This window comes from Manacus candei, unplaced genomic scaffold (genome assembly GCF_025592945.1).
Source record: "Manacus candei isolate 608988 ecotype Guabito, Panama unplaced genomic scaffold, ASM2559294v1 h1tg000046l, whole genome shotgun sequence".
NCBI classification, from domain to species: domain Eukaryota; kingdom Metazoa; phylum Chordata; class Aves; order Passeriformes; family Pipridae; genus Manacus; species Manacus candei.
Window position 1 is genome coordinate 7319028 of NW_026138094.1, and position 20808 is coordinate 7339835.

A 20808-nucleotide genomic window follows, 5' to 3' on the forward strand; every position below is an offset into this window, starting at 1 on the left:
AAAGTGTTTGGAATCTGACAGTGGGTAAACTAGTTTAAATCTGTTAGCTGTGTGTGATGGACTGCATAGCTCATTGATCCCCTAGAACTCTGGAAAGTTTCACTTAATTAATATAGCTTTACATATTTCAGTGGAAAAAAAGGTGTGTAAACAATCAGGAATTAGTTTCAGGCTTTCAAAATAAATTTGTATATGGAATACAGGAAAAGACATAAAAAATATATCTTTCTTTCATGCCAAAAAAAGGAACTTTGCTATATTAAAGATGTTGAAAAAAAAAACAACAAACATTTAAAATGTATGTGTGGTGGGGAAAAAAAGATGGTGTTCTTAAGTGGATCTTTTTTGAGGGTTTTTGAAGAAGCATAGCTCTGGAGTCTGAGCAAATACCTGCTCCATAGCCAGAACACTGATAAAGGGAGATTGGTAAAAGAAATAAAGTTGAGAGAAGTATGTAGGAGATTTTTTCCCTCTTCTTTGATCTTTATCTGCCCATATGTGTAAGAAATCACATCCACATCTGTAGTTTGGCTGTAGCTGACATGGAATTCGAGGGGGTCTTATAGGTCCTGTACAAAACCCAACAAAGTGAGTGAGATACTTTCTATCAATTTCAATGGCTTTTAAATCAAGCTTTATTCAGTAAGTGCCTGACAGTGATATTTTGGTTATCTTTCATTTACTAGAGTATAAGGAAGAATTAAAAACAAGAAGGAGCTTTGTTGGTTAATTTATTTACAGAAAAATTCCTTAAGTCCAAATGCTAATATCCCTTTTAAAATAATAAAAACCCCAAAAAACCAAAACACACCACAAAAAACCCTAAAAACTCCTCCCTTCTCCAAATCCTTCAAATACAGGCAACCAGGGAATTTTATAAATAGATATTCTTACCTTTACTGCAAAAAATTCGTGCGGAAGTCCTATCTTGGAATAAGCTATTCATTAGTTGGCTTGGCAGAAGGAACACAATCCAAATGAATGAGCTGCCAAGAGTATTTTTAGTGGTTTTATATGTTGCCCATTCAAATCTTGGAAAATTTCTTTAGAAAATTGGACAAACTGACCACTCATTTTTATGGGCTTTCACAAGATCTAAAAGTGAAAAACAACTATTTTATTTAGCATCTGTTAATGGAGGTTTCAGGCTACAGAACTTGAGAAAGTACTGCTGGGAAGCTAATACAATAACCATAAAATACTGGACTGATAATAGGAAACACTGGCACTGAACAGATATGGAAAGAGTCATGCTAATATTCCATATCCAGGCCTGTGACCCTGTGCCGAGTGCTGAAGATACTGTAGGGAAACACACACAGTAGTAGAGATCTGGAATGAAATCAGAATCAAACTCAAGATAGATGAAATTGTCTTTTTCTCCCATGAATACTATTAGTTGGATAATTCTCTCTTTGGAGAATTAAAAACCAGGAACTTGGACACAGAAGAGAAAGCAAGTTGTGCTAACATTTTTCCAAATGGAGAAATATGTCCTTACCCCACATATGTAATTAAGCCCTCATCTTCCTTTTTTTGAAGTCAGTGGCTTTTTCTTTTTCTGTTGCTTCTTGGAGAGTTGGATCTAGACCTGTGCTGCCATTGTAACTGTTCCCTTGACAGGTTTTTTTTCTCCCCAGGCTGGAAGCTAGAAAATCAATAAAAGGAAAACTATTCACCAGATATCAAATGAGTTTCAGTGGATTATATTTTATTTGACTCAAAGTGGAAAGGAATGACAAGAGAATATTACATTTTTAATCCCACATAAAATACATTTCTGGGAAACTGTTCTCTGCACATGAAGCTTTTTTTTTTTCTCAGCAACTCTGTCTTTTTTTAACCTGTACAAAAGTTATATCCAAAATCTGCCCTCAGAAGATGTTTTGGCATGCAACTTCTGCATATTGAGATCATCTGCAAGATGAGATATAGGCAGGACATTTTAATTTTTTGTTTTTAAATTATCTAAAAAAAAAAAACTTCCTGAAGACTTTGAGTGTGTTTTGCTGTTGGAGAGGGAACAGAGCTGGAGGAAGCTTGAGATGACAGAATTGGTACAATCTTTTGACTATGAATAACCAGTGATCAAACAAAAGTTACATGCATGGCAGAGCAAAAGCAGCTTGAGGACACACTTCACCAGTGCAGGTGTCCCCTGTGGAACGTTCCCAACATCTCCAAGTGAGGCTGCCCTTGTGTAAAGAGACCCCTTCCAAACAATGAATGAAACTGTTCTTCAAGGGCAGGAAATCAGCTGGAACCAGTGGAGCTGAGCAAACTTAGATATTAAATTTGTCTCTAAGTTAAGCTTGAGTAATGAAAAAGAAACACTAAAATTGTATTTTGATTTTGGATCAGTTGTACCATTGCTTAACATCACCCACAGATCAGCTTGTGGTCAAGGAGGCAAAAACTATTTTCTCTGAGAAGAAAACTCATCTAGTTAAATTTGATTTATGCCACAATAAAGAGGCAGTATAGTCAGGCTGACAAATTTTAGAGTTTCTTTGGGCAGAATTAATTTCAGTCAGACTGCTTCTCAGTTATAGGCTTAATAAGTCTTCTCCTTTGATGTATTTAAGATGGCTCTACACTAAGTGATATCTACATTAAAAATCAGGGGTAAGAAATATATTAACATGAAATAATTCCTTTGAAATTCAAAATTTATAAATGTAGTTGTTCTACATTTATAAAAATAAAAATTAGGATTCTCATACTTGCTGTCAGCTAACAATGTGGATTTAATATTTTTGCTTTTGACATTTGTTCTGTTGCCAGGCTGTATCTGCTTATGGTCTGTGATCTGCTTTGCATTACTTTTACAGAAATATTACCATTAAAAGTGCTACATGTAATATTAAATAGCAGGGTGAGTCAGGAGGCACGAGTCGAATCACTTGTTCACAAATGAGGAGTTTGAATGCCTCATCTCAGTGAGAGGGTATAAATACCTATAACCAAATCATCAGTCTGGCACTAGGAATAATCTTGGCACAAAATTGAGGCAGGCAAGAGTGCAATATCCTAATATCCAGGGTTATGAATATTGCAGATTATGGATAGACAAAATGCACAAGAAAGACTTTCCTATGCTGGCTGCTCTTGCCACAGTTTATTCTTCTGACAGTATTTCCCCTATAAACTCCTTTTATTCATAGGTTTGGCAGTTAGCCATAAAATTTTGCTTCTAACTGGAACTTGGCAGACAGTGTCTCAAGTCAGGAAAATTATTTTAAACAAATTTTCAAAATATATGTATTAAGGTTCTTTTAAATGTTAGAGGTACAGTAATTTTTTTCTGAGAAAAAGGATTGGTTTCAGTGGGATTTTTTCACTTTAAAGTCTTGAAACAGTTTCTTAAAAAAGGAAAAAAGATTGTTGTAACCAATTAGCGAAAAGATGACTTTTCTTTCAAAAGCATGTGTATGAAGGTACTGTACGTGTGTGTCAATGACTGGTGTATTTTGAAATGATGGCTTTTAGAGTATTGCTTTAAATTAAATATGTAATGTATCATTGTGACAGGACAAAGCTTGTTTATGATGTTATAAACTGTGAGGAAAACAGTATGCAATATATATGTAGTTTTAAATGCCCATATTCCCTCTTTATTTACTTTTCCATAATCTGTCTGTAGGTTTTGTACACGGGATTCTTGGAAAATCAACCCTTTAACAAGTTCAGTGCAATGCTGTAATTAATGAGGTTGTGGGAACAAGTGGATCTGTTGGATGGTCAGAGTGTATTCCAATTGTGTGTGCATGTCGTGAGCAGAGGAGCCTCTCTCATCCCTCAGGGTTTGCAGGGGTAATGTGGACAAGTACCAGCTGGACAACCACAAAGCATCAGGAGCAAAGTTTGATGGTGATTGTGGTAACAGCTCCTGGCTTTGTGTCAGGGTCTGTTCTACATGTTCTTACAGCTTACCTTTAGGCTGGGAAACAAGAAGTCCCCCCCGTGTTCCCCCCTGCCACTTTTCTCCTATAGTAAACTGTAAGTTTGCTGCCTTTTTGGTTAATTTTAATCTAGAGATTCAGCAATTGATAGCATTCCTGCTGTAGCTCTCCTTACCCTGGAACGACTCCCTCAATTACTGTCAAGGGGGTCTCCATCAAATGAACACATCAAGAAGGATATGAGGAGTTCTAAAGTGGCACAGGTATTTTATCAAGAGGAGATGAGTCTGTGATAGGTACCTGACTCTTAGGAGAAATTATTAGGGTTTCTTTTTGGTTCGTATTGGTTTTTTACATGGGAAGCGTGATTTAAAAGCATTAAAAAATGCATAATATCTGAAGTATGATTACAATTTCATATGGCATCAGAATATGGGAAAAAACCCTGAAAAATTACCTTAACAGGAAAGGTTTTGTATATTTGACAGTGGCACCAATGTGCCACTGTATTATCTTTGAAAGCTGATGGAATCTGCTGCTTTCCCAGGCATAATGCTCATCCTTTCATCTGTGTTACTCCTCTCTTTCCACTGCATGTACTGAAGTGATGCAGTTTTCAACTTTTGAAACCAGTTTTAAAAATTGCATGGTAAAGCATTTAAAAGCACCTTTATTTGGATGTTTGCAAATAATAGATTTAATAAGTTAATTCAAAAAAATAACGCCAGATATATTTCCCAGAAATTGGAATCTCCTTTTCTATTATGCACCTGAGGAAGTCTGCACATTGGACTCTGGCTGACCCATCACACCGTTTGTGCTGGATGAGGAACATGTGGTGTGTCGTGTGAAGGTGGAAAAATCCAGTGTGTCCAGGTGCAAATTTTGAATATGCATTCACTAAAGCTTTCATGAATTCTTACTACTTTTATGGACTCCTGGAAATATATGGAATGTTGTTAATGCAAATTTATAAGTAGGCCCAGAGATAATTAACATATCAAAATGTCTTGAACATTGTCTTCCCCTTCACACTCTGTACCTGCTGTGGATCCCCATAGTAGAAAGGATAGTGTTTATAGTTGAAAAACAGGTGGAAGAGCTCTATAAGAGGCAAGAAAATCTGTCTTTGGGCACTGAGATATAATTCTCAGCTGTGCTACTCTCACAATGCACTTCATCCTCTTTATCCTGAGGTCAAATTCTCATCTGTAAAATGGACATAATGCATAACCTTAAAAGCTGCAAAGAAGTAGTTTGACTGCTTATTGCATTTTCAATGTGAAAATGTTCTCATTATGTCTATGCCAAATTTTCTTTGCACAACCAAATGCAAGGACTGAGTATTTAAATACCATATACTGGAGAATACTTTCTAATTGATTATAATTTTTTAATTATTTTCATACATAGTAGTTTATAACTTTTAAATTGTTCTGTGGGAATGTTAATATAATCAATGATATTTTAAAAAGGAATATCATATTTCTAATAAACTTTTTAAAGCATCCCATTCCTTCTTTTTTGCTTATTTTAAAATTCTGCCTTTATCTGTCTTCCAAGCCCAGGCAAGTGTTTGCCTCAGGCTGGCTACTGAGAAGGTGGGCAGTGTGCTACACTTTATATTGCTTTCCTGGTTATGTTTCCTTTCAGAACTTCTGTGTTTTGCAAGGTCTGGGACTTTTGAGCTGTTTGCCAACTACACATGCAAATCTTCAAGTTTTAATTCTCCAGGCCACTTAGAAATGGAGGGAATTGGAGTGATGCTAAGCATTTCTCAGTGGAGTTTCCATTTCAGATGTGGCAGATTCAGAGGAATGGATATGTATTGAGAGTTCAAATTTATGTATTTCCATCTACATATTCACATATACTTTTAAATCTTGGAAGACAATGAAATACTGGAAATTCAGGGAGAAGTTTTTCATATTCTTGATCCTGGTCAGCTGTCCTGGATGGCTGGACCTAAAAGCATTAAAGACTTGGACTGCCTGCCTGCCTGAATATCAGCAAAATTAATCAGTAGTCTTCCTCCCTATTCTCAGGACCTAATATCTTCTCTATGTTCTAATACAGGAGAATGTGGAATAGTATTTGCCACTGCAGATAAGGCAGAAACAGGGCTCATATGGCTCTAGTTGGGCAAGCATGAATGAAGACCTGGGCAGCTAAGTCTGGATTTTCGGGTGCACTGCCCATGATGTAATGCATCAGTATTTGCAGGACATGCTTATCAGGGTTTTAAAAAGGGTTTCTCTCTTTGCTAGACATCTTTCTGCAAAATACTAATTTATGGAGAATCATCCAAGAAAACAAAACAGTTTCCTGTTGTTCAGAGGAGAGGACAGAAACAAGTGCTTCTCTTGTCTAAGTCAGCAATGGGATAAAAATATACCCTGGAACTCTGGTGTAAGTCTTCAAAACCTGTCAGCAGTGAGTAAAACAGAATTTGTGTGGAGTTTTTGTAAACTCATCTGAATAATGTAATTAACTCAGAAATTGAAAAATAACAATTATGTTTTAAGTACTTCAAGGCTGATTCCTTTTACCAGGAAGATATAGGTGTCCTCAGCTGTTGTTAGATGCAGAATAACTGGAGGAGTCAGGTTTACTAATGCAGTTGCTTTCTGCTTGGAGTAGGGAGGGTGGGAACCCACGATTCCCTTCTCCATGCCCACAGATTCCATGTTTCCTCTGTTACTGCTCACAAAGAAGGAAGGAGGTGATACAGACTCTTTTCAGTGCCAAAAGCCTCAACTAGCTCATAGGTGCCAAACAGCCAAGCAACATTTCATCCCCTCCTGGATGCCAGAAGCCTCAACTATCCCAGCTCCACCTGCCAAAACCTCCAGCTCTGTCCTGACTCCTGCAGTGCAGGCCTGTGTTGTCAATATGAAATTTTGCAACACACTGACAATGGAAAAATCTGGATGCAGTATAATAGTTAAAAACATGCCGAGATTTGCTTTTAGTTTAGTATGAAAATGAATTACACTGTAAATATTTCCTGTGTTTGACACTTGGGCATGCTTCATTTTCCAAAACTTGAATTTATTCAAAACTTCTGTAGAATGGAAATATGCTGCAGAATTCAACACCAAGCACTCTGAATACATCTGAGCCCCCATATCTATTTTTTTCTGTAGCTGAACAAGTCCATCATTTGCCTTTTGACTAATTTCTTTCTGGTGATTTGCCTTATTACTGAGATTTACCAACTTAGATTTCTGAAATGTTGTTATGGGGCACAGGTTGCATTTTGCAGCCAGTTTGTAGTGTGTGAACACCCCTACACAGTGGCAAGGAACAGTTAATGTGGCTGAAATAATGTTAGTAATTTCAAAATTAATTACTGCTAAACATCTGCTTAAAATAGTTGCGTTTACTCCCAGGTGTTTTTTATCAATAACAGTGCATTATTTTTTCTCCAGGATTTTTTAATTCCAGATAGGTCCTTTTTAACATACAGAATAATATATAATTTACTTTGTTACGGATAAGTAAAAGATTTATTAAACTGAATGACACATACAGTGCACAATTAGGTAATACATTATGAACTCAGCAATAGTAGAAATATATCAGGAAATGTCCTGAAATCTCTTGTAATGAAACAAGGAGAAGTTTTTAAGCTAAAACCAGGCAATGCAAAATCTCATTAATTCTTATTTGTCCGGAAATATGTTTTGACTGTTCTTCTATTTAGTTGCTGCCATGACTGAAATAGCTTTTCCTAAACCTGTAACCTGCATTCTACACCTTACTTAAATTGTACAAAATAGAGGTGTAAATCATTTTTGTATGTGACCTTAGCAGTGAAAGAGATTTCTAGTACAGTTTGTCAAAAAACTCTAGACATAACAGCCAGAGTTAAAAGTGAAGGATACAGTTCTGAGGCTCAATAGCATATTCAGTGATTATCTGCAGGTAAATACTTGTTCTTGCAGTTACGCACCCTGCTCATGGATACAGTCAACAGTGCAATTTGATACCTCTTCCACCAAGTGTAGTGTCTGGAAAGAAGAATCTGGGAAATGCATCACAGAGCTACTCAGGCAGGATGTTTTCCCTTCAGTGCCATAATTCCTTGTGCTACCTCTCTTTGGAGTCGTTGTAGGTATGAGGAGAAACAAATGGCACAGTGCAGTGCATGAAAATTAGTGAAGAGCAACATAACCTTATGTTTTGGAAGACTCCAAAGTCAGGATAGTGTTAATAGTATTTATGGGTTGTGAGAGTGGGAAGAAGCAACAAAAAGGAAATGCTTCACCTCTGTTCAAAAATACCATCAAGGATGAAATTTACTCCTGGGAGAAGGGCCAGTACTGAACTTTGAGCATTGCTTAATTTGGGCCTTTAGCAGTACTGAAGTTGTGTTTATACCCTTCAATAGGCTCTTTCCCTTGGATGAGTTTAATCTTAAGAATCTAAATCCTGTATGGAGAAATTTAGTTAAAGCAATGTGTTGTTAAATAGCAATATGCTATAGCTGTGCCAATGTAACTCCTTTTGGGGATTCTCTTTTGGAGTTTGGCATCCCTTTGTGAATTAATATAAATCACTTTGATAAGAAGTCATGAGAAAAAGCAAAGCACACTTACCCAGAGAGTAAGTGTGCACTGACACTGGCATAGTAGCAGATGTGTTGGTAAATATTCTTGCATATCCAAGTCCTTATTTGTAATGACAAAGTCTTATTTTGTGATACACATCACTAACCTTTTTGAACAGAGCACTTTGTATATCCCTCCAGCCCGAGGCATGATCTGCATCACATTGGTATATCTGCTGCCCAGAGGTTGCTTTAAATCTCTTCTAGAACCTGACAGAACTGGGCACCCTGCTCTGGGGAAGTGCTCAGGAGCGTGTCACAGAGCAGGACTGGTGTTGTGATATGTACAGAGCAGGGGGACTGTCACTTGGGGACTCTTGCAGATAAATCTCTGTGTTGGATCTGTAAGTTTTTTTCATTACACACACTGTTGCAATAATTACCATGTGTCACATGCTGTGTGCTTGCCTTATGTTTGTATTTAAAGCAAAAATGTATGCTAAAAACTCTGCAAAACAAACATTTAAGGTATCTGAGCGTGTCTGTTGAGAAGCTGAATCTTTGTTACACTGAATGCTAAACATTTACATATCCAAGCCTTATGTAATGGATGTCTGAATAATAATAAAACTGCATAAACTGACCTTAGTTCTCTGGCACCACTTCTCCTTTGAAGTCTGCATGACCAAATTCAAGACAATTATGTCATCCTTCATAACAGCCAAACAAAAGTTTGGCCAAATAATTTTTTTTTCTCCATTTAACAGCACTGTGTTTGATTTTTGTAATGTGTGTCAATGTAGCTGTTGTTATTTACTGGCTGTTACAAGTGACAGTAAAAATCCCCTTGTTTTCGATTAATGATCAGCCCTGGTAACATCTGGATTTCATTTATTTTACCTCAGTGCCCACTTCTGCTATACTTGGTTACTTTTAGTAGTACACTGCAAGGCAAGTACGGCCTGAAAACACACTCACATAAATAATTTGCAGAATGTGGTGTTACAGTATGTACCCATATGTGGCAGAAGCAAAACAGAGCCCTGGACAGAAGGCAAACTGGCACTAACACTTTCCCCTCTGTCCAAATCTACCAGTGCCACACTTCAGTAAAGTTCTCTGTGGACAAGGCTGTCTCTGTCAGTACAGGGTTGTCAGCAGAGACTCAGATTGCACATTACTGGGCCTCAGAACTTGAGGAAACCTTGGCAGGCTGTCATCTCAGTCTTTGAGGCTCTGTCTGTGTCACCAAGTGCTTCAAAACTTGGAGTTTATTTTCCCCTACCCCCTGATTCAAGTGATCCTTGCCCAGGTCCCTGTGTAGTGTTGTAACTTTTTTTGCTTTCAGAATGGATTACAGATTAGGATGAAATATTTTGAATCTACGTTTATCATATAAACTGGATTAATTTCTGCAGAAAACCTTGTATAGGTTTTAGCTATTGCTATGTTTGCATATAACCCTGTGTTGGCATGTGGTACAACTCCCACTAGCAGAGCTGGATCCAATGGAAGTGTGCTGCCTCTTCCCATCTAGTTCTACGAAAAGAGCAGCAAACCATCTAGGTTGTGTTTCTAGCTGGTTTAAGTTATTTTGTCTGCGTTCACTACAGCACTTGTGGCTTCATCTTTCCATGGTGGCTGCCTGTGCACATCCACACACACCTTTATGTTGGTTTATACTGGTAGATGCTTTCACAGCAAATATGCAAAATGCACGTGTTGCACTTCTTCTGTTGCAAAATAAAAACACTAAAGGAAAAGCACTATTCTGATATGGTTCAAAGCTTCACTGCTGACCCATATCAGAACTATGACTGAAGACAATAAAGCCATGACAAACTGAAGTTAAGAAGCAAACCGTGAATGCAGTCCTGACGTACAATAATACTCTTTTGTGTCCAGTTGCAATTAGCTCTCAACTTAATTTCTAAATGAGTTCCAAAGTTTTGTTGGCTTAAATCATGGTGTTGATGATATTTTTTTTTATTTTACCTCAATTTGGTACCATGGTGTAGACAAATGTAATATGTAGAGTTTATGAAACCAGACAGCTAGTAAATCAGTATTATTTTGCTAGTAAATTACTAAGCCAGTGCAAGCTGCTTTTAACTCTTTCCCATGGGACAAATAGCTTGATCTAGCTGGAGTTTAAATCAACACTGTGGGCACTGAATTAGTCAATGATTCTGAAGAAGGCTTTGTTGGCATAAAGTTCTGCTTTGATCATCATAGTATTTACGGCTTTTTAATTAGATACAGTTCAGAACAATGGCTTTTATCAAAGCAGTTTGGGAAGTGAACAATTGGACTTTGTTTAAGGCTTTAGATGACATTCTGTCTGTTAATATCATGTGGCTGGTTTTAATACAATGATGAAGTTAGGATTATTTTAGGCATTGTCACTGCTTTGTCAAAAGAAACTAGCTATTTTGAAAAAGAGTGGCATGTATTGCTTTTTTAATATAATAAGTTTAATCATTTCTCAACATATTAAAACACAACTGTTTGCCTTGGGCTTGCAGAAGACAAACTAATTTTGCACCCATAAATTTGAAACATGTGGTTCTTGCTCATCTTGACTTATTTTCATGTGCTGAGTGACTTGTTGGGGAGTGCTGAACTCTTTTTGTTCAAAATTGAAGGCAGTTGTTCCATTTTCAGTGTCAGACATTTCAGAGTTGGCTTCTGATATAAAGTAACCCCAGCACCGGTGTGAAAATTCCTCAGAGATCTTGGCAGAGCTGGGCTTGATCATTTTTGGAATGGTAGATTGGCCTAAGTTCGCTTTTAAAGCTTTACAGTAAGTGTTTGTAAAATTGGTAAACTTATGAGAGTAAGAAAGTTAAGGAGCCACCGAAGCATTTAGACCAGCTTCTGCAATTCAGTGTTCAAATGGAGATGCTTATTGTCAAACTAGCAACTTTTTTCTTTTTTTCAACAAACTGACCACTGATTTCAATGAGAATAAAAAATTGGCTGTAAATAGTTATTTCATTAAAGCTTGGATTAGATCTTCATGTTCTCTCATTTGCAATGCTTTTGGGGCAGAGTAAATATTGGTCAGTGTTCTCGGTCACCTGAGACAAATGACTCACTGCCTCACTTTTATCCACAATTTGACTTTGATAATGATGCCAAAAACCATTACTTTATGTTAGTGGTAGCTTTATGTGCAAACTCTGCCCACAGTGGTTAGAGAAATGGATGTAAGATAGGATTCTGAAAATCTTAATTTCTTTATGACAGGCCCATCATATGCTTGACACCTCTCAAAGAATCAGTGCTTGACATTTTGGTATAAAATCTACACATACTTTTTCGAAAGAGAAATTTTAAAGGTTGCAGGGACAGAGGAATGAATGTAGGGTGTAACTGGAACAACTGCTGTACAGTTGTAGTGTAATCAAAGAAATCTTGGGGAACTCCTGAATCTTGCCTTTTTTTGTATTTTGTTCATGAAGAAAATCAGAAACCAAAAGTGTTGTGTTAAGGCAGGACATTATTACATAATTTGATGTATGTTACTTTTTTGATATTGAGCTATTGTGTGAAGCTACCATGTTCTAGGATGTGTTGAGAATTTCCTCTGAGAAATGTCAGTTTTCTTAAACAGTGTACATTGCAAATGAAAAAAGACATTTTTATGGGGTCAAGCAGAATTTTGGGCTTTGTCACAAATCTATTTTTGTATCTATGGTGCCTGGTATGAATGCTTTTGAAGCCTCTGTAAGTGAGCTTAAGCATCAATCAGTGTTTAATTGCTGTAGCCCCATAATCTCTAAACCTTTTTCCCTGATCTCTTGCAACTTAACAGCACTTTTTGTAATGAGGTTTTATTCTTGCTTTGCTTCCCTGATTGTAATTCTGGGCATACACTTTACAAAAGATTTGAGGGGCTTAGGTTCTGTCTTACTGCTGAGAGCAGGTACACCTGAGGAGACAGAGAGACTTCAGTCCTGGATATGAAATTCGTTTGGTCAGGATTTTGGGAAGTCCAGCAGCCTGCTCAGAATGTGGTGCCTGGTCTACCTGCTTGAGATCAGTTGTGTGGTTCCTACACAGCATGTTGGACATCCAGAGGTTGGGAATGGCAGTGTGTTCAGGCACAGCAGCTCTTTGGCAGAAGTCAACTCACCAAAAACACTGTATCTTCAAACACTCTGCTTTTTCCCCATGCAATTATTATATATTAAAATAGTAAATTTTAGATACTGTAAATAAGCAGCAAAGGAATTTAATTACTACTGTTAATGCCAAGCAGTAAAACAAATGCCAAATATTTTTTTTTTTCTTCTTTCCATCTTCCTTTTGTTTTTCTTCAGAACTCCAGAACTACCCGCTCAGATGAAGACAAGGAAGGTGCCTGGGATGCCTGGGGTGCCTGGAGTGATTGCTCACGGACCTGTGGAGGGGGAGCCTCCTACTCCCTGAGGAGATGTTTAAATGGCAGGTAAGCCACATGCTTATGTGTATATATATTTATTCTCCTGCAGCTCTGCCAGATTTCCCAATCCTCTGCTGGTCAGTTCTCTTTCTGAAACCAAGTGCTGTGTACAGATAGATCAAGTATTTAAAAAATACTGGTTTTAATATATGTTTGTAGTAGATAAATAGCTTAGGCTTCAACTGTTATAGAACTTAAACATGTTACCAAATGTGTTTGTGGAATAGCAGGAGTGGTTTATTTAGTACAGTCAGCATAGAAAGGAGTCCCCATCACTGTAAATAAAGCAAATGGTGAGTTACTTGCATACATATTTACCTCAGTAGTAAAGCTGGACGAAAGCAGGACTTGTTGCTACAGTGCTAAAAGTAAGAGTAATGCAGTAGGCCTGTAGTCAGGCAGGAAGAGATCCAACCAACTTAGAGGCATCTCTGCTGGCACCCATAATTGCTTGTTTTGCTTGAATTATTCTTAAACATTTTTAAAACTGCTGATTATGTTTAAAGTTCTATTTCATTGAGATTTTTTTAGGTTAAATGCAGCATCAACCAGAAATTCAGATTTTCTTCAAGGCTTGTAGTATGTGATGTGCTATTTAAGTGCAAACTGTATGAAATACAGAGCTAAAGATGATTGATTAAAGCACTGCCTGTTTCTTTTAGTGCAAAATGCACAAAGATCTTTGAGAAAGTAATAGTTCCAGCAAGAAACCTCAATATTCTACCAGTGTGTTAGGGACTGTGAAATGAGGTCAATAAATTCTAGCAGTATAAATTCCACTGTGGTTTTATTAATATTTTTAATGTGTTCCCATGTGAAAAACATGTGTTTTCCATACCTTGACAAATATATAGTTTAAAAGTTTTTTTTCTGTGTTTGATTGTAGCAATTTCCAGGAAATGCACAATTGTGAAACAAAGTTTTCACATTTGTATGTATCATAAATGTTTTTTACTTGCATGCTGTCACAATCAGTCTTGCAAAAGATAGGAAATTTGAGACTTGTAATATCTTGAGTTTGAAGAGTTGTACCTTCAGCTGAGCTGGTTGAATTCTTGCTCGAGGCATCCATTGGTTTTTCCTTTTCAAATACTATTTTTTAATCCCTCTCACATATTATAGAAAAAAAATTAATATTTGTAATTGCTTTTCATGCAAGATGTGGAAAATTTAGTCCTAGAGCTGAAAAATTACCAGCTATACGTTCTCACATTCTTTAATGTAAGGCAGGTCTTTCTGGTATGAAGGGATTATTCCAAAACACTATTCCTGATTTTAAAGACATCACTAATTATAATTTATTGTCCAGTCATTTGAAATATGTTTCCAGTTCTTTCAAGGGCTTGATTTTGCCAGTCTTGAGATGAGGAATATCTTACACTGTGCAAAGTGCTCATTCCTTATTGAGAAGTTTGGCAGAGTGTGTCCCTAAAAAAAGTGTGAAACCCAACCCCCCTATATTTATGAGACCATAATAAATAACCATGACTCTATTATGTGCCTGTTATTTCAGCTATTAACAACAGACTGAGGATCTGAATTGCCTGGATTTCAGGATTCACAAGCATTGGGCATCTTAGAAATGCATGCAGTCCATGATAATTATATTTAATTTAAAATTATTAATTAGATATTCTGATTTCCTTTTCTTTCTATGTTACACCCCATTTATTGTAAATAACTTTGCTGCAATCAGCACAGATCAGCTTAGAGATGCCTTGTGAAATCTTTTTCCCAAAATAAATGTGTTTTTCATAAGGTTTGCAGTAAATTGGGCTTACAGGGAAAGTCACACGTTCTTTGCTGAAGAGAGACAGCAGTGTAACCTGTTGAATCCCCAGACCCCCTTTTGTATTTAAACTTTGTATTTTGAGCTCAAATTATGGTAGGGCAGTAGCAATAAAAGTCTAATTTTCAAGAGAATAACTAGTTGTAAAACAGGGTTCTGTTTGGCTATTATACAGTGTAACCATTTTTACTCTGTCTTTTAGGAACTGTGAAGGTCGGAATATTCGATACAAAACCTGCAGTAGTAATGTGAGTCTGGCCTTTAATCCTATTTTACTTATTCAAACAATGTGTTAAAGTTTAAGAAATGCTGCTTCTTATTTAAAACCTTATGGTGCATAATTTTCTTTCCATCATTATTACAATTTTTAAACATTTCAGTCTGCATGACACCATGAGGTCTCAGACTTCCCAAATGGACATTTTCTTTTGAAATTGCAATGCCAGTTGTGATTTAGGGTGTTTCATATCACTTATTGGGAGAGTTACACATTTTGGAGGATTAACAAATCAGTTCTCATCTTAAACTAGCAAGTGCTTTTCCTGGGGGTGCTGTCTTTTAGATGAAGCATTAAACTGAGCTCTGGATCGTTTGTGATCATTAATGGTATGGTGGCACTCTTTGTGTCAGCAAAGAGGTTAATTGCCTAGATCCCTTTCAGATCTTAAATAGCATAATTAGTCCTTATATTCCCTCTAACACTCCACTCCTCAGTATTGGATGACTTTTACACCAGAGCCACAGTTTCTGCTGGCAGAAACTAGTGGAAGTGATTAATGAATCAGACCCAGTGCATGCAGAAATCATATTCTAGAGGCAAACCTTGTTCCTTGCCCTTTCAGAAGAAAAGGCTCAGCAGCTGGGTGCACAGTGGCTCGAGCTCATGAATAAAAATGCTACCTGCAAAAAATACCACGATCTTTAAAAGCTGCGTGAGGAGCTAAATTGCAGCCAGTCAGGATGTAAGCAGTGGACAGACTGCCCCTGTAAAATCTATTTGCTGCATTGCTTCACTAAATATCTAGTTGTAGGCACTGTATGCAGTAATGTACCTCTGCCTGCCGGCTCCTGTGCACCACAGCTTCCTGCAATAATGCAAACAGGTCATCAGAGTGCACCTTGGTCCTTCAGCAAAAGGACTGTAGAACTACCCAGTGTACAGAAAAGGGAAGATGGTGACATCAATTTAGGCATATTTTCTGCCCCAAATCTGCATATTTAAGCAGAGATTACATACTTTTAATGCATTTGTGGACACTCTTTATTTTAAGGTTTGTGCAGTAAAACTGATGGAAATGAAGGCCCTTTATGCTTCAGCATAGGGAAAATTAAGATGATTTCCATATCCTCTGTGAACTCCCAGGGAGTTTATCTGAAGTCACTGGAGCCTGTTTTTTAACTTTAGGACTTATTTTAAAGTGATAAGTGGCAGACGTCTTGTATGTGAATCTGTTTGAATTTATGATGATTCAAATGTTAATTTCCAGACAGGAAACTGCCTTTTACAGTTCTGCTTTTGGGGCATGTCTGAAAGGGATCAGGTTTCCATTTCAGTTCAGATACAGTCAGAGTCTCTCAGGAATGGTTTTTCCTAGATTACGGGTCAGATAATGAAGAACTGCCAAAAAAAGGTATATTTAATGAGATTTCCACTGTTAATAGAGTTGATCTTTGAGGTTGGCGTCACTGAATTCAAACCCGGTCTTAGATCTGACTTAACCTTGAAACAGGGCCTTACACCTAATGTAAACCTGTGACTACTAGGCCAGTTTAGTTTCAAATTATATAATTTTCCCCAAAGCATTATTCCTAATGAGCGCTTCTCACTTTAGGAGTAAAATTTTAGTTTGAAAATTAAGAGTTTATACTAGCTTCTTTCCATATTAGTAGGTATTACTGGTAACCACATGAGACATTCAGTATAAATACACGGTGTAAAGCTGTCTGCAAATGTAATTTTGCTACATGATACATTACACCACTAACATCTATATTGGGGAGTACAAATGAAGCACAGCTTAATATGTGTGTCATTCTAATGAAAAGAACAAGAATCATTTTACCAGAAAATTGGTTTCATCTGGATTTGTAATAGAATAGTAGTAAGTTCATTGAACTCAAGCATGGTTCCAGAATAATATTAGTGATATTTCAATCAAAAAATTAATTCAAGGTCTTAGCAACAAAATAATTGCTGAGATTAAGGCATATATGTAGCCTGCTTATCTTTCTATCATAACTGAGGTGCCAGATGCATGATTTCCTAAAACTGCATGTATGCTCTCAGCCTACAGAAACTTTGGAGAAATAAACTATTCATTATATGTTATTCAATGAGATTTTTAGCCTTTCTTGCACCCCTTTTTTATATCTCAATTTTTGTATGTAGTGTTACATTCTAATGCTATGATGTGCACTATGTGGAAGTGTTTAAGTTAATCCTTTAGGGTCCTATTCATAGAACAAGTTATTTGGGCCATTTCCCCATAAATTTCACATTCTTGTGTGCCAAAAAGTCACTTATACATTTGCCAGAGTGATTCCTCTACAGTAAGAAAAACCACTGTTTTGTAAAAGATATCCCCATGTTTAATTCCATTATAAACATTTGTTATATGCAGATAATGCTCACACTTGTTCAACATATTCATCTATAATTGCCCCAGCATCCACCTAACCAGTTAACTTATTCCATTCAGAAAAACTTGGCTGAACTGTGTCTGCTTTAGACTATATATTTCACCTGGAGTTACATAGTTTCTAATCTGTTCATTTATTTATTTTATATTTATAATGCTGATGCACCGTATGGCTCCCTTGGCAGGGGTGGTTTCTAGCTCAGGTATCTTGATTTTACTTAGAAGTGACCTGAAAATTGTGTAGGAAAAACATAGAAACTGAAGCTAATTTCAAAAAGAAAACAAAACAATGACTTCATCAGTTTTGGCTGGGTTTCAACAAAATGAGATTCAAAGAATAAAACTAGACAAAGGGCTAGACTTTCTTTGGTGTCATCATTTTTACTGGGAATTTTCTTGCCTTGTCTATTGTGCTTTTTTTCAGTGGAGTAATTGTTGGCAAGAGTCACAGGGTCTGATGCAACCTTCATATTTTGTACATGAACATTGCCTACAAAGATACATATTTCCCAGGTTAGCTTTGTTTTCGAAGGCTGAGAGTGCTCACTGCCAAAACTCAGATACATTTCGTAAGAAGCCAGTCCTTGAATGCAGTAGTTTTTAATCATCTATCACAAAATGAATGGGAATATATATATATGTGTGTTTTTAATCTGCATGGTAGTCATGTCTGAAGCATCATTTTCGGATCTGTCTGTCTAATGTGTTCATAAGTCATGTCATAAATACACATCATTCCACTGCAAGGTCTGGATGCGATTATTTTTGCCAACATTTCCGTGTCTTAGAACTCACAGATATGTCTTCAGCTCCTTATGTAGTAGTGTATGAACCTGAGAATGGCCTGGCAATGGTTCACTGGATTGAGTGTAAAACAAAAGCTATTGCTGAAATGAAGAAATCTGAAAAAATCCTGAATTGAGTAGCAAAAATATTTAACAAATAAGAAAAGATGTGGAATATTTAGAGGAAAGGGGGAATGGTGGAATGACTTGATGTCTGAAATAGATTAAGAACAAAAAGACACACAAACAGGATGAGGGTTGGGGCCCATGTATCATTGTCTGGTTGTATGACCTTGCCCACTTCCTGAACATGTTTCGCCCTTGCCTACCTCTCACATCTTTCCTCCACCTTTTCCTTTCTATTTTTTAAACACCCTCTCACTTTTCTGACCCACTCTAATGGAATTAAACTGATGTTTGCAAGTCCTCTTTTTGTCTTGATTACATTCCTTTCTGTGCTTAGTCGTCTTTCTGTTTAAAATCCTTTCTTTATACAAATATTTACTGTTCCCAGGAAGGCTGGGATCTGAACTTGGGTTCCATCCAAATTCTGATATAATGCAAATGATAATAATTTCAGGCCTTTGATATCCCTCTGTGATGCTCTTTTTATGCTCCTGCTTTTGAATAGAGCTCGAACATAAAGCAGGTGGAGCTGGCATGTGAATCGAGCTGCCATAATCACTTTGGGTTCTTTGAAGATGCCAAAAGAGAATAGGGAGATGAGAATTCACTTGCTCTCAAGCAGCCAGGAAGTGAGTGGAAGGAAGGAGCTGCATTGTGTTGAATCAATGAGAAACATACAGTAACCATGGTTTGACATCCTGACATTGTGGTGTTTGTGTCTTGGCATTGCATCAACACCCAGTGATAATGGATTGTAACAACAACCTGTCAAAGCTCAGCTGAAGGCCATCACTCTGCCCCTTTAACAGATCACTCTTTAATTCTTTGTGATGAAAATGTAGCTGTGCATGGCTGAATAATTCTGCTCCTACATATTGCTACTACTTGAATCTAATGTCCACTTATTATTTTTTATCCTTAACTGCTTTTCTATTTGCATTGGTGGAAGGGAACCATGTGGTATCCATATGAACTCTGAACTCCTCTCTGCTTTTTAGACTTGCTATTGTGGAAAATGAGAGGTGACAGATGAGTCAGAGCCCAGTTCTGCTCTCATTTACACCAGTGCAAACTTGGTGAATTTCTTGGGAGTGACACCACAGTAAATATGTGTGGCTTCTCACAGTATCTGCTTGATGTTTTTAGAAGCTCTCACATGTGGGATTTTGCTGAGGTAAAACACTCAAAGAATTACAGTAACTGTAATTTCTCTGTCTTATTCCATCATTGTATAGTTCCAGAAACTATGGCTCAAACTTGCATTATCCCAGATTAAAAATAATAGATTTATTAGTATCATTCCAAGTTATTCTCACTGTAAGGTGAGTGAAAAGCGTTGCTGGAAAAGCTCAGTGAATTGTTCAGTGCTCAGCTGCAAAACCTCCACTTGTTAGTCAGAAGATAGAATACTGACTTTTGGAAGGTATTTTATATAGACTGCAACCAAGTCAGAGACCATTCTAGGTTAATCTTTGCTATGGTGAAAAAAAACCCCCAAACTGAGCACAGGCCACTGGACTGAAATCCAAACCTTTCTCCTGTATGTTTTAATCTCAGTCCTGTATAATACACTTACTTTTTTTTCAGGGAAGGTTCAGTTCACTGATAAGGTTGAAGCTGAGTTTGGGATCAGTGTTGTTAACTAATACTTAGTAATAAGTTCCATGAGTTCAGCTGACACATCACAATCTTTCAGTCTTCAATCCAATGAAAACAAAACTTTGTTAAAATCAAATGTGCAGTTGGAATATATGTGCAGTTGGAATTCTTGGAAGAATATCCTTTCAGTCTGGCATATGGACTCTTTGACACTGGACATACTTTCAAATGAAGTCTGTAGTGAGGAATTGTTTGACACTCCAACTCCTTTGCCAGTACTTTACCAAAGTTATTTTCAAATCAATCAGTATTCATCTTCATTCCTGTCACCATAGTTTAATATTAACATCATTGTTTGGGTGCAATGCTTTATGTAGAAAAAATATTTTGGAACGTTTTATTTCAAACAGTTCTCATATTTGGTCTTTTAGCTGTGTAGGTGCTGTGGGGGAAAAGGTACGGAACTGTCTCATTAGAACAGGAAGTATATAATCAGTAGTTTCCAATTTGAATTGTATTTTTATTTCAACAAAATAAACCTTACTGCTTCCATGAGGTGAAGGTATTTTGTAATTAGACTAAAAGATTAAGTGCTGAAAGTTCTGATGTCTCCTCCTAATGCTCTTGTCCCTTTTCCAAGCAATAATGAACAATTAATTAGACAAATTTTATTTCTTTATTTATAAGTAGCATTAATACCTCTTTCATTACTCTGACATATGCACTCATGAACGAGTATAAAGCCTTCAGAATTCCTTTAGTGAGAAAAGCTGTTGAAAAGAGAAATATTAAATATGAGACATCTCATTATAGTCACTTAAAATATATAGATTTCTTTAGAAGCTAATTCGTGCTACAGAACCAGACTTTATCTGTACTACATAGTGTCATAAAAATTAGCATTTTGAATTATCCTCTCATATTGGTTATGTTGTTGTTACTGGAATATATGTCATATTCTGTACTTGC

General features: G+C 36.8%; 1 protein-coding gene across 6 annotated transcripts in view; it reads left to right on the forward strand.

The window, feature by feature from the left end:
- Nucleotides 1-20808, forward strand: part of ADAMTSL3 (ADAMTS like 3) — a 180295-nt gene that overhangs the window by 73075 nt on the left and 86412 nt on the right. For all 6 annotated transcript variants that reach the window (XM_051796581.1, XM_051796584.1, XM_051796585.1 and 3 more), the window contains exons 4-5: nt 12780-12907; nt 14893-14938. In XM_051796581.1, the coding sequence (XP_051652541.1) occupies nt 12780-12907; nt 14893-14938 (174 nt within the window). The remainder of the gene's footprint in view (nt 1-12779; nt 12908-14892; nt 14939-20808) is intronic.